The sequence below is a fragment of the Hyperoodon ampullatus genome, assembly GCF_949752795.1.
Source record: "Hyperoodon ampullatus genome assembly, chromosome: 4".
Taxonomy (NCBI): Eukaryota; Metazoa; Chordata; class Mammalia; order Artiodactyla; family Ziphiidae; genus Hyperoodon; species Hyperoodon ampullatus.
Window position 1 is genome coordinate 13,205,406 of NC_136917.1, and position 14,465 is coordinate 13,219,870.

General features: G+C 44.9%; 1 protein-coding gene across 2 annotated transcripts in view; it reads right to left on the minus strand.

Annotated features, from left to right (window-relative positions):
• Positions 1 to 1,031: 1,031 nt before the first annotated feature.
• SLIT3 (slit guidance ligand 3) overlaps positions 1,032 to 14,465 on the minus strand; it is a gene marked incomplete at its 5' end in the record, with an annotated part of 578,559 nt that continues 565,125 nt past the window's right edge. For both annotated transcript variants that reach the window (XM_079702652.1, XM_079702651.1), the window contains 4 exons: positions 1,032 to 1,587; positions 4,122 to 4,330; positions 5,485 to 5,770; positions 6,432 to 6,586. In XM_079702652.1, the coding sequence (XP_079558778.1) occupies positions 1,352 to 1,587; positions 4,122 to 4,330; positions 5,485 to 5,770; positions 6,432 to 6,586 (886 nt within the window). In that variant the 3' untranslated portion in view covers positions 1,032 to 1,351. The remainder of the gene's footprint in view (positions 1,588 to 4,121; positions 4,331 to 5,484; positions 5,771 to 6,431; positions 6,587 to 14,465) is intronic.

Genomic DNA, 14,465 nt, shown 5'->3' on the forward strand with positions numbered 1-14,465 from the left:
TTATGCTGTTCTGGAGGAGGAATCTAGAGTTGTGAGTCTAGGCTCTAGGCTTGGCTCGTTCACTTGTCAGACATGTGGCGTAAGGAGAGTTACAGGGCTGGAGTGAGGCCTCAGTTTCCTTATCTATGAAATGGGGTTGTATTGCTTCCTTTCGCCGGGGGCAGGGGTCGCATGGATGGAATAAGGTGCAGTGCGGATATGCACAGAAAAGTGGTACAGACTGGCAAGGGGTCTTCGTCCTCATGACGGAGGCCTGGAGGTTTAGGTGTCAGAGGCCTAGCTACCCCATGGCAGCTTGCCAGTGAGTCGGGCTGCTACAGAGCTGTGGGCAGGCTTGGCTCCAGCCTTCCTCATTCCCAACAGCCCTGGCTGCCTGCTCTCCTGGTGTCGCCTCCCAGTACAAGGTTGGCTGAGGGAGGAGAGTGGGTCAGAACTTCCAGTAGAAGGGCCAGTGCTGGGGCTTGAGGAGATGGGTGGCCCCTGCATTCCTGGAGGAGCAGCGGGGGGACTGCCTTCCTGGGGAGGGGCCGGAGAGGGGCATCTGTTTTCAGATTTGGCAAAACAGGCTCAGATGAAGCCTGTGGCGGAGTTCAGACAGTCCTGTAATGGAATCAAGGGCCCCCAGGATGGGGAGGGGGTGGGGAGGGGGTCTGCAGTGGGCTCAGACCCTGCAGGGGTCCGGGGCACATGGGCGGGAGCCAATGCTTTGGGTCCCAGGGAGAGCCGGAGGCCAGTGCCCAGCGGCTTTTCCTGGAAGAACTGGGCATCCTGGGCTTCGGCCACCAGGACTGAAAAGCCGGGTGCTTGCAGGGAAGGAAAAGTCATTAAAAATCGGAAGAAACAAAGAAAAACCTTCTCCTTCGCTCTTTTCCTCTTCTTGTTCTGCTTCCTGAGCTCAGTAAGCAGGTTCTGGTTTCTGCCGACCTAACGACGACAGTTTCCTAGACGTATAAACCTCCTCCTTCCTTCTCAGACAGGCTGTCACTTCTTTGTGCTCATCCTTTTGTTTTAAAACATTTTTATTAGCCTTTTTTCTTAAAACTTTTAACAGCTGTTTATAAAAACACGACAAATACACAACACAGAACGAAAAGCTCGGTAAAAATAACTCACTATATGGTACATATACTCAGATGGTGTGATATATTTATATAATAAGAGATGAAAATAGTCACTTTCCATAATAAAAATAAGTTCTATTTTTTTGTTTATTTTACAATATACTTAATATTCTCTTCTTTTGCTTCCTCTCCAGCTTCTACTGCTTCACTGCGAATCTCGCGGGGGGTCCCATGTGGCCGTCCCCACCCACCCGGCTGGAGTCCGGGAGGCGGAAGGGCTGCGGGGGGCCTTAGGAACACGGGCGGCAGCCGCACTCTAAGTGTCTCTCCACCTCTTCCACGAACGAGGAGCCGTCTGTGCACTGGAACACGTATTTCCGCCGCTTGCTGCGGGTGGGCTGGCAGCACTGAGGACCGCAGCCCCCATGACATTCCATTACGGGCACCTTGGAGGCCGTGGCACACGAGGCATAACCTTTCTGGCGGCGGATCACCTCTCGGACTACCCCCCCCAGGCATGGAGTCTCTGCAGAGGGCGGAAGAGGTAAGGGCAGGGCATTGGGGCTGGAGGTGGCTGTCCGGGGTAGGCTGCTCTGAGCCACTCGTGGGCCGAAGCCCGTGCGTACTTACTCATTCACTCATCCATCCATCTCCCTGCCCACCCTCCCGTAACCCATCTCACTCTTCCACAAATACTAAGTGCCTCTCCATGCCAGCCTCTATACTAGGTTTAAAACTAAGCCCCGAGGATAGCAGGGTGACAAGAGCAGGCTCGGTCCCTTCCTTTAAGGAACTTAAAGATCAAACTAGATGTGGCAGATTGGGGGAACTGAGGGCTAAATCCCATCCCAGACCTATGTTGCTTGTGCCACAGATGCTTAGAAACCAAATTAAATGCCAACATTAAAAAAAAGAAAAAAACCACAATGCCAGGAGATTGCATCTAAACATTGGGCTCTCTGGTTTCTTTGAAAACCAGGGGCTCTGGCAAAGCTGAGTCTGCATCCCTGCGTGGCAATGACGGGCTGAAGCCGCGGGCTTTAGACAGGGCAGGAGAGCTCCAGTTTGCCCCAGTCCCCACCACTCTCAGTAGCCTGTCTCTGCTGGTGTAGAGTCTAGACACTAATTACAGTGTCATTTAAATAAATACATTTGTAATGATAAACTGAGGTGCATGCTACGAAGAAATGGGATGTGTTTATACAAACTACATGGCAAAGGAGCCTGACTAGCCCAGGGACCAGGGATTGTCTCTGGGAAGTGATGCTGGAGTTGAGATCTGAAAGAGGAACAGTAGTCAGTGAGCCAGAGACTGGGGGCTGGTGTGTGTGTGTGTGTGTGCGCGCGCGCGCGCGCGCGTGTGCGAGCTTTTCCACAAGTTGTAGAAATGAGGGGAGGGGACCCCTGGATCTGCTTAATCCTCTGGTCCCTGACCCAACTCTTCACCTTGACCCCACTACTGTCCTCAGTACATTGGGAAAGCATCTGGAGCAAGGCACTGAGAGAGAGTAATGGATTCAGGGCTAGGATCCTCGGCCACACAGCCTTGGATCCCTGAGCCTTGTCACCCCTGAGCCTCAGTTTCCTTGTCTGGAAAATGGCGACACATGTCCTGGTTCTTCCTGCTTTTTCATGGGCTGTTATGAGCATCACAGGGATGGTGAATGCAAAAGGGCTTTATGCAGTTTAAAGCTTTAGGTGGTTAATGTGATGTAATGTGAATTTTGTTACGCTTGATATAGGTTTTTAAAATTATGTGATTGTTAACAGGATCAAAAGAGGACTAATGATAATAGGTGTGTGTGATGTGCGGGGCAGGGAGAATGCACACTCGGCAGCATGTTAACAGTTGGGCTGTCCAGTTGAAGGGAATGGGAACGCTGTTTATATTGTTCTGGCAATTTTTCTGTTAGATCTGAAATTACTTCAGAATACATTATTTAACAAAAATCGGTTAAGAGTGGTATTTCAACAAGGTATAAAATGTGAAAGAGTCCTCTAGTGACAGGAGGTGGCCTGCCCAGGATTCTGGTGGCAGGAAGGAAGACGAAGACTTCTCAGTTTCCATACAGGAGAAAAACCTCCACGGCGAGACAGAACCATTTCAGCTGGAATATAATTTAATTTCAATTTTCCTTTTTTGCACTTACCTCCAAATTAATACACTAAAGGGGTCACTAAGAGAGGTAAGTGATTTGATGTTTTTGAAATGGGATCAGACGAAGGAACTGTCTTTGGTTGACCCAGTAATGGCATGAGGTTTGGGAGGAGACTGCAGAGCAACATCTGAAATGTTAATGTGATTGAGAACCATCGAGGGCTCTTGTTAAAATGCAGGTTCGGGGCTTCCCTGGTGGTGCAGTGGTTGAGAATCCGCCTGCCGATGCAGGGGACACGGGTTCGTGCCCCGGTCTGGGAGGATCCCACATGCCGCAGAGCGGCTAGGCCCGTGAGCCATGGCCGCTGAGCCTGTGCATCCGGAGCCTGTACTCCGCAACGGGAGAGGCCACAACAGTGAGAGGCCCGCGTACCGCAGAAAAACCAAAAAACAACAACAACAAAAAAATGCAGGTTCAGATTCAAAAGGTCTGGGCTGGGCCTCAGCGTCTGCATTTCTAATAAGCTCCCAGGTGAGTCAGTGGTGCTGGTCGGAGGGCCACTCTGGCAGCTCCAGGGCCGGCAATTAGGAGAGGAGCGAAAGAACAAGACTGCTCACACAGTCCTGGCAGTTTGCAACCTCCAGAGGCCCCAACTGGAACTATCCAGCTAAGCTGTTTCTGAATGCTTGACCCACCGGAACCGTGTGGGATGGAGCATGTTTAGTGTGGTTTTGAACTGCTATGGGTTGGGGCTAATTTGTTATGCAGCAATGGATAACTGATACAGGAAGTTATAGTGTTGCCCCCCCCATATTCAACATGAAGGAATTTGAGGCTCAGAAAGTAACTTAATGAAGGTCATGCAGCCTCTAAGTGGCTCAGCCAGAACTGGAACTTAGGCCATCTGAATGTGGAGTCCAAGTCTGACCCCCCACCCCCCCCACGGGCACAGTGGACCCACCTTGTTCACAGTGTTCCCCACTAAAGCCGGGCTGGCACAGGCAGTAGGGCTCCCCTTGATCCGAGATGTGGCATTGCCCGTGGTGACACTTGAAGGCTGAGCAGGCGTTGGCAGAGTCATTCTTGTGGTCACACAAAGCTCCTCTGTAGCCCTCGGCGCACTTGCACACATATGAGGTCCCAGTTGCCACGCATCTCCCCTGGTTGCAGCTGGGGGCAAAGGCGAGGATGAGAGGGGAACCAGGCAGTCAGTGCAGCTGGAGGCTTCCTTTGTCCACCCCAGCCCAGACCAGGGGACACAGAGCTGTGGGACCTTAGGCCTTCTCCATCCCATGGTCCACCCTCCACCAGCCCAGTGGCTGAGCATCAGTCAGCTGGAGGCTGTGAGCATCCCCCAATGACACTGACAGCTGTGAGCTTGATGAGGCTGGCTGTTTTACACACAGACATCAGAACCCACGCAGTCTCCACACAGTTTAATTGTTCTGCCATCTTAATTGATGACATGATTACTACTATCTCTACCACCACCACCAGCTACCACGTGCTCTGTGCCAGGCATTGGGGTAAGTGCTTTACACCTAGCATCAGTCTTATTTTCTACAGTCCCCTCTCCTCTGCTGTCCTGTGCAGTAGATAGTCTTATCCACATCTCATAGATGGAGAAACTGATGCCAAAGCCTGGATTCTTAATTGTGCTGCAGCATTCTCTGTACTGGGATGACATTCAGAGGCAGGGGTCATTGCAGACATATTCGTTACAGAGTCAAACGCATACACACACACACACACACTCACTCACTCACACACTCCAGAGCTACCCAGGAAACTCAACCCCTTTATAGCTATCCTTCACTCCTGATCCACAATATCATGTGCCAGCTTGTTCAGCCAAGCAAATTACTAGACATGGCTCTGGTGTTATCTTTGGCCGATTCAGATTTCTGAACACTGAGGATGCTGGGTCTCCTATTTTTAGCACAAGCCCTGACACATAGTAGGCCCTCAGTAAGTATTTTGATGCACGATGAATGCCAGAGCCACGAAATGATTTGGCTGTGCGTGGTTATACACCCCTGGTGCCCTCATAGGGTACCAATGAGTGGGGAGTCGAGTCGGGCCGAAATGCACCCACTTGCCAAGGTGCATGCACACGGGTGCCCCTTTCGACTTCTGAAGGCCACTTGACAAGTGTTTTTCAGCTAGGCTCTGGCACACGGATGTCGCCTCTGAGCAAGACCTGCTGTTTGGATGTGTGAAGCCCCTGACCTTCTAAGCAGCCCCTGTCTACAGTCTGACTGCAGTCCCTCCAGCTTCCATCAGTGCCCACTTCCCGGGCGGGGCAGAGGGGGAGGGACACCGACCTGTGGCCGAGGCAGGGGTCGCGGGCCTCCTGGTCGCACAGCAGGCCGGTCCAGCCTGGGTGGCACTCACACACCACGCTGTCCTTCTCCACAGCACGGCACAGGCCATGCCTGCACACGCTGCAGGACTTGCAGCCTGGCGAGACGCCCAGGGCCTGCGGCGGGAGGGCCTTGAAGTCCTGCAGCTCGTTGTTGATGCGCACCTCGTGGATGCAGCCGTGGAAGCCGCCCAGCGGCCGGTCCACGCCCTGGCGCAAGGCCGAGAGGCCCGTGGAGGTGGGGATGCCTGCGGGAGGGACGCCAGGACAGCAACCTGAAGACACTCCCCTGCCCACCCTGCTTGCCCGCATTCCAGCCCTCAGAGGTGGACTCCTTGGGAGAAGTCTTGGGAATCTCCATGTTGAACAAGCTGCTCTGATGCCTTTTTTTTTATTTTTTATTTTTTTTGCACATAACCCTTGAGAACTACTGGCCCAAGGCTGGGTTTCAGGCCCCTGCTCTGCCAGACTGGTAGCCCCTTCTCTCTTTGGCCTTTGAATGACCGTAATAGCAAACATACTCCTCTACATATATCAGCTGAGACTCACAGCATCAGAGGGGGTGGCAGAGCAGAGGGAAGGCCCTGTATCTGAAGGGGCTAGCCCCTGTCTCCATCTCCTCCCTCCCCAGTCCATCTTCACCTTCTACCATCCTCCCTAAAAAACTTGTAGTTTCTCAGAAGGAACCCTGCTCTCTTTCCTTTCCTCATCTCCTCCCCATGATCTGGCTAACTATTCACACTTTAGGGAGCAGCTTGGTTGTCACTTCCTCCAGGAAGCCTTCCTTGATTAGCTTTGGCAGTGGGTGCTGAGATGAGAGCAGCGAGCCCCACCAGTTGGCCTGGGGGTGGGTGCCTGAGCACAGGGGGGAGGTGGAGGTGTTTGGGGTGGGAGGGGATGGGGCTTTACCTCCAAGGTAGAGGGGGCTGTTGATGCTCACTGTTGGCTGCTTCTGGAGCTTTCCCAGGCTTTTGGGGGCTCCTTTGTCCACCACCAGGTTCAGGGTCTGGTTTAGCGTCACCAGCTCCACACTGTGAAACTGCCCGTCATTCACGGTCTCCACGCTGAGCAGGAGAGAAGCGGGAGAGACAGAGGGTTTGCTGAGTGCCTTCCACAGCCTGCACTGGGCTGTGAACTTGACTAGTATTCCTTGCATTTTGTTTTGTTTTTTATTTGGAAATAATTTCAAACAACATAAATCACAAAAATGAAAACAGTACAGAGAACTCCTATTACCTGTTACACCTATAGATTCTCCAGTGAGTCCCATTTGCTTTATAATTCATTTCATCTATCTTATTTATCTCCATAGATATACAGGCATACCTTGGAGATACTGTGGGTTCAGTTCCAGACCACCTGATGAAGCAAGTCACATAAATTTTCTGGTTTCCCAGTGCACATAAAAGTTATGTTTATACTACAGTGTACGCTATTAAGGGTGCAATAGCATTTTGTCTAAAAAACAATGTACATACCTTAACTTAAAAATACATTATTGCTAAAAAAAATGCTGACTGTCACCCGAGCCTTCAGGGAGGCGTAATCTTTTTGCAATAATAACATCAAAGATCACTGATCACAGATCACCATAATAAATACTGTAATAGTGAAAAAGGTTGAAATATTATGAGAATTATCAAAACATGACACACAGACATGAAGTGAGCAAATGCTGTTGGAAAAATGGCACCAACAGACTTGACACAGAGTTGCCACAAACTTTCAGTTTGTAAATGATACAGTATCTGTGAAGCATAATATAGCAAGGTGCAGTAAAACGAGGTATGCCTCTAAGGGTATGGAATCAGCTGTCAAAAACCTCCCAACAAACAGAAGTCTAGGACTGGATGGGTTCACTGGTGAATTGTACGAAACATTTAAAGAAGGCTTAATAACAATCCTTCTCAAACTCTTACAAAAAATAGGAAGGAACACTTCCAAATTCATTTTACAAGGTCAGCATCATCTTGATACTAAAACCAGGCAAGAATGCCACAAGAAAAGAAAATTACAGGCCAATATCCCTGATGAACATAGATGCAAAAATTCTTAATAAAATATTAGCAAACCTAATTCAATAATACATTAAAAAGGTCATATACCTTGATTAAGTGGGGTGTATTCCAGGGATGCAAGAGTGGCTCAAAATCACAAATTCAATCAATCAGTGTGATACACCAACTTAACAAAATGAAGGATCAAAATCATGTGATCATCTCAATAAATGCAGAAAAATCATTTGAGAAAATTCAATATCCATTTATGATGAAAACTCTTAACAATATAGGCATAGAACAAACTCAACCAAATAAAGGCCATATATAACAAGCCCACACCTAACATTATATTCAGTGGTGAAAACTGAAAGCTTTTCTTTTAAAATCAGAAACAAGACAAGGATGCCCACTCTTGCCATTTATATTCAACAAAGTATTGGAAGTCCCAGCCTGAGCAATTAGGAAAGGAAAAAAAAAAGGCATACACATTGGAAAGTAAGAAGTAGAACTGTCACTATTTGCAGATGACATGATGTTATATATAGAAAAACCTAAAGTTTCCACTAAAAAACTGTTGGAACTAACAAATTAAGTAAAGTTGCTAGATACAAAATTAATATATAAAAATCAATTGCATTACCCCTCTTACACCAATGGACAGATGATCCAGACAGAAAATCAATAAGGAAACACAGGCAGAAGAACTAATAAGTGAGCTGGAGGACAGAATGGTGGAAATAACTGCCAAGGAGCAGAATAAAGAAAAAAGAATGAAAAGAATTGAAGACAGTCTCAGAGACTTCTGGGACAACACTAAACGTACCGACATTTGAATATAGGGGTCCCAGAAGAAGAGAAAAAGAAAGGGTCTGAGAAATATTTGAAGAGATTATAGTTGAAAACTTCCCTAACATGGGAAAGGAAATAGTCACCTAAGTCCAAGAAGCACAGAGAGTCCCATACAGGATAAACCCTAGGAAAAACACACCAAGACACACATTAATCAAACTAACAAAAATTAAGTTCAAAGAAAAAATATTAAAAGCAGCAAGGGAAAAACAAAAAATAACATACAAAGGAATCCCCATAAGGTTATCAGCTGATTTTTCAGCAGAAACTCTGCAGGCCAGAAGGGAGTGGCAGGATATACTTAAAGTGATGAAAAAGAAAAACCTACAACCAAGATTATTCTACCCAGCCAGGATCTCATTCAGATTTGATGGAAAAATCAAAAGCTTTTCAGACAAGCAAAAGCTAAAAGAATTCAGCACCACCAAACCAGCTTTACAACAAATGCTAAAGAAACTCCTCTAGGCAGGAAACACAAGAGAAGAAAAAGACCCACAAAAACAAACCCCAAACAATTAAGAAAATGGTAATAGGAACATACATATCAATAATAACCTTGAGGGGCTTCCCTGGTGGCACAGTGGTTGAGAGTCATCCTGCTGATGCAGGGGACGCGGGTTCGTGCCCCGGTCCGGGAGGATCCCACATGCCGCGGAGCGGCTGGGCCCGTGAGCCATGGCCGCTGGGCCTGCGCGTCCGGAGCCTGTGCTCTGCAATGGGAGAGGCCACAACAGTGGGAGGCCCGTGTACCGCAAAAAAAAAAAAAAAAAAAAAAAAAAAAAAAAAAAAAAAATAATAACCTTGAATGTGAATGGATTAAATGCCTTAACCTAAAGACACGGACTGGCTGAATGGATACAAAAACAAGACCCATGTATATGCTGTCTACAAGAGACCCACTTCAGACCTAGGGACACATACAGATTGAAAGTGAAGGGATGGAAAAAGATATTCCATGCAAATGGTAATCAAAAGAAACCTGGAGTAGCAATACTTGTATCAGATAAAATAGACTTTAAAGACTCTTACAAGAGATAATGAGGGATGCTACACAATGATCAAAGGATCAATCCAAGAAGAAATAACAATTATAAGTGTTTATGCACCCAACATAGGAGCACCTCAATACATAAGGCAGAGCTATAAAAGGGGAAATCAACAGAAACACAATTATAGTGGGGGACGTTAACACCTCACACCAATGGACAGATCATCCAGACAGAAAATTAATAAGGAAACACAAGCTCTGAGTGACACAACAGACCAGATAGATGTAATTGATATTTATAGAACATTCCACCCAAAAGTGGCAGAATACACTTTCTTCTCAAGTGCACACGGAACATTCTCCAGGATAGATCACATCTTGAGTCACAGATCAAGCCTCGGAAAATTTAAGAAAATTGAAATTGTTTCAAGCATCTTTTCTGACCACAATGCTATGAGATTGGAAATCAATTACAGGAAAAAAAAACTGTGGAAAACACAAATACATGGAGGCTAAACAGTGCACTACTAAATAACCAAGAGATCACTGAAGAAATCAAAGAAGGAATAAAAAAATACATAGAAACAAATGACAATGAAAACATGACAACCCAAAACCTATCGCATGCAGCAAAAGCAGTTCTAAGAGGGAAGTTTATAGCAATTCAATCTCACCTCAAGAAACAAGAAACATCTCAAACAATCTAACCCTACACATAAAACAACTAGAGAAAGAACAACAAAGAAGACCCAGAGTCAGTAGAAGGAAAGAAATCATAAGGATCAGAGCAGAAATAAATGAAATAGAAACAAAGAAAACAATAGCGAAGATCAACAAAACTAAAAGCTGGTTGTATGAGAAGATAAAGAAAATTGATAAACCCTTAGCCAGACTCATCAAGAAAAAAAGGGAGAGGATGCAAATCAATAAAATTAGAAATGAAAAAGGAGAAATCACAACTGACACTGCAGAAATACAAAGGACTATAAGAGACTACTACAAACAACTATATGCCAGTATAATTGACAACCATGAGGAAATGGACAAATTCTTGGAAAGGTACAATTTTCCAAGACTGAACCAGGAAGAATTAGAAAATATAAACAGACATATCACGGGCTTCCCTGGTGGCGCAGTGGTTGAGAGTCCGCCTGCCGATGCAGGGGACATGGGTTCGTGCCCCGGTCCGGGAGGGTCCCACATGCCGCGGAGAGGCTAGGCCCGTGAGCCATGGCCACTGAGCCTGCGCGTCTGGAGCCTGTGCTCCGCAACGGGAGAGGCCACAACAGTGAGAGGCCCGCATACCGCAAAAAAAAAAAAAAAAAAAAAAAAAACAGACATATCACAAGTAATGAAATTGAAACCATAATTAAAAATCTTCCAACAAACAAACGTCTCAGGCCAGATGGCTTCACAGGCGAATTCTATCAAACATTTAGAGAAGAGCTAACACCAATCCTTCTCAAACTCTTCCAAAAAACTGAAGAGGTTGAAACACTTCCAAATTCATCCTATGAAGCCACCATCACCGTGATACCAAAGCCAGAAAAAGGTATCACGAAAAAAGAAAATTATAGACCAATATCACTGATGAACAGAGATGCCAAAATCCTTAACAAAATACTAGAAAACAGAATCCAACAACACATTAAAAGGATCATACACCATGATCAAGTGGGATTTATCCCAGGGATGCAAGGATTCTTCAATATACGCAAATCAATCAATGTGATACACAATATTAACAAATTGAAGAAGAAAAACCATATGATCATCTCAATAGATGCAGAAAAAGCTTTTGACAAAATTCAACACCCATTTATGATTAAAAAAACCCTCTAGAAAGCAGGCATAGAGGGAACCTACTCAACATAATAAAGGTCATATATGACAAACCCACAGCAAGCATCATACTCAATGCTGAAAAACTGAAAGCATTTTCCTCTAAGATCAGGAACAAGACAAGGATATCCCCTCTCACCACCCTTATTCAACATAGTTTTGGAAGTCCTAGCCATGGCAATCAGAGAAGAAAACGAAATAAAAGGAATACAATTGGAAAAGAAGAAGTAAAACTCTCAGTGTTTGCAAATGACATGATACTATCATAGAGAATCCTAAAGATGCCGCCAGAAAACTACTAGGGCTAATCAGTGAATTTGGTAAAGCTGCAGGATATAAAACTAATGCACAGAAATCTCTGGCATTCCTATACACCAAAAACGAAAAATCAGAAAGAGAAATTAAGGAAACACTCTCATTTACCATCGCAACAAAAAGAATAAAATACCTAAGAATAAACCTGCCTAAGGAGGTGAAAGACTTGTACTCAGAAAACTATAAAACACTGATGAAAGAAATCAAAGGTGACATAAACAGATGGAGAAATATACCATGTTCTTGGATTGGAAGAAGCAGTACTGTGAAAATGACTATACTACCCAAAGCAATCTACAGATTCAATGCAATCTCTATCAAACTACCAATGACACTCTTCACAGAATTAGAACAAAAAATTTTACAATTCGTATGGAAACACAACAGACCCCACATAGCCAAAGCAATCCTGAGAAAGAAAAACAGAGTTGGAGGAATCAGGCTCCCCGACTTCAAACTATACCACAAAGCTACAGTAATCAAGACAGTGTGGTACTGGCACAAAATCAGAATATAGATCAATGGTACAGGATAGAATGCCCAGAGATAAACCCACGTACATATGGTCAACTAATTTATGACAAAGGAGGCAAGAACATACAATGGAGAAAAGACAACCTCTTCTGTAAGTGGTGCTGGGAAAACTGGACAGCAACATGTAAAAGAATGAAACTAGAACACTCCCTAACATCATACGCAAAAATAAACTCAAAATGGATTAAAGACCTAAATGTAAGACCAGACACTATAGAACTCTTAGAGGGAAACATAGGAAGAATACACTTTGACATAAACCACAGCAAGATCTTTTTTGACCCACCTTCCAGAGTAATGGAAATAAAAACAAACAAAAAAATGTGACTTAATTAAACTTAAAAGCTTTGCACAGCAAAGGAAACCATAAGGAAGACAAAAAGACAACTCTCAGAATGGGAGAAAATATTTGCAAATGAAACAACAGATAAAGGATTAATCTCCAAAATATACAAACAACTCATGGAGCTCAATTTCAAAAAAAACAAACAATCCAGTTAAAAAATGGGCAGAAGACCTAAAGAGACATTTCACCAAGGAAGACATACAGATGGCCAAGAGGCACATGAATAGATGTTCAACATCACTAGTTATTAGAGAAATGCAAATCAAAACTACAATGAGGCATCACCTCACACTGGTCAGAATGGCCATTTTCAAAAAATCTACAAACAATAAATTCTGGAAAGGGTGTGGTGAAAAGGGCACACTCCTGCACTGTTGGTGGGAATATAAATTGATACAACCACTATGGAATACAGTACAGAGGTTCCTTAAAAAACTAAAAATAGAACTACGATAGGACCCAGTAATCCCACTGCTGGGCATATACCCTGAGAAAACCATAATTCAAAAAGAGTCATGTACCACAATGTTCATTGCAGCACTGTTTACAATAGTCAGGACATGTAGCCAACCTAAATGTCCATTGTCAGATGAATGGATAAAGAAGATGTGGCACATATATATAATGGAGTATTATTCAGCCTTAAAAAGTTACGAAATTGAGTTATTTGTAGTGAGGTGGATGGACCTAGAGTCTGTCATACAGAGTGAAGTAAGTCAGAAAGAGAAAAATACTGTATGCTAATGCATATATATGGAATCTAAAAAAAAAAAAAAAGTACTGATGAACCTAGTTGCAGGGCAGGAATAAAGATGTAGACATAGAGAATGGACTTGAGGAAATGGGTGGGAGGGGGAAGTGAGAGTAGCATCGACATATATACACTACCGAATGTAAAATAGTTAACTAGTGGGAAGCAGCCGCATAGCACAGGGAGATCAGCTCAGTGCTTTGCGATGACCTAGAGGGGTGGGAAAGGGAGGATGAGAGGGAGACTCAAGAGGGAGGGGATATGGGTACATATTTATGCATATGGCTGTTGCACTTTGGTGTACAACAGAAACTAACACAGTATTGTGAAGCAATTATACTCCAATAAAGATCTATTAAAAACAAAAAAGAATGGATCACTGAAGAAATAAAAAAATACCTAGAGACAACAGAAAAGAAAAGCACGATGATCCCAAACCTATGGAATGCAACAAACCTATGGAATGCAGTTCTAAGAGGGAAGTTCATAGCGATACAGATTTACCTCAGGAAACAAGAAATATCTCAAACAACCTAACCTTACACCTAAAGCAACTAGAGAAAGAACAAACAAAACTAAAGTTAGTAGAAGGAAAGAAATCATAAAGATCAGAGGAGAAATAAATGAAACAGACAATAAGAAAACAATAGAAAAGATCAATGAAACTAAAAGCTGGTTCTTTGAAAAGAAAAACAAAATTGATAAACCTTTAGCAAGACTCATCAAGAAAAAAAGGGAGAGTGCCCAAATCAATAAACTCAGAAATGGGGGCTTCCCAGGTGGCGCAGTGGTTAAGAATCCACATGCCAGGCTTCCCTGGTTGCACAGTGCTTAAGAATCCACCTGCCAATACAAGGGATATGGGTTCGAGCCCTGGTCCGGAAAGATCCCACATGCCGTGGAGCAACTAAACCTGTGCACCACAACTACTGAGCCTGAGCTCTAGAGCCCGCAAGCCACAACTACTGAGCCCACGTGCCTAGAGCCTGTGCTCCGCAACAAGAGAAGCTACTGCAACGAGAAGCCCATGCACCACAACCAAGAGTAGCCCCCCGCTCACTGCAACTAGAGAAAGCCCATAGACAACAATGAAGACCCACTGCAGCCAAAAATAAATAAATTAAAAAAAAAAAAAGAATCCACCTGCCAATGAAGGGGATATGGGTTTGAGCCCGGGTCCAGGAAGATCCCACATGTCACGGAGCAACTAAACCCATGCGCCACAACTGCTGAGCCTGCCTGCCACAACTATTGAAGCCTGTGCGCCTAGAGCCCATGCTCTGCAACTAGAGAAGACACTGCAGTGAGAAGCCCATGT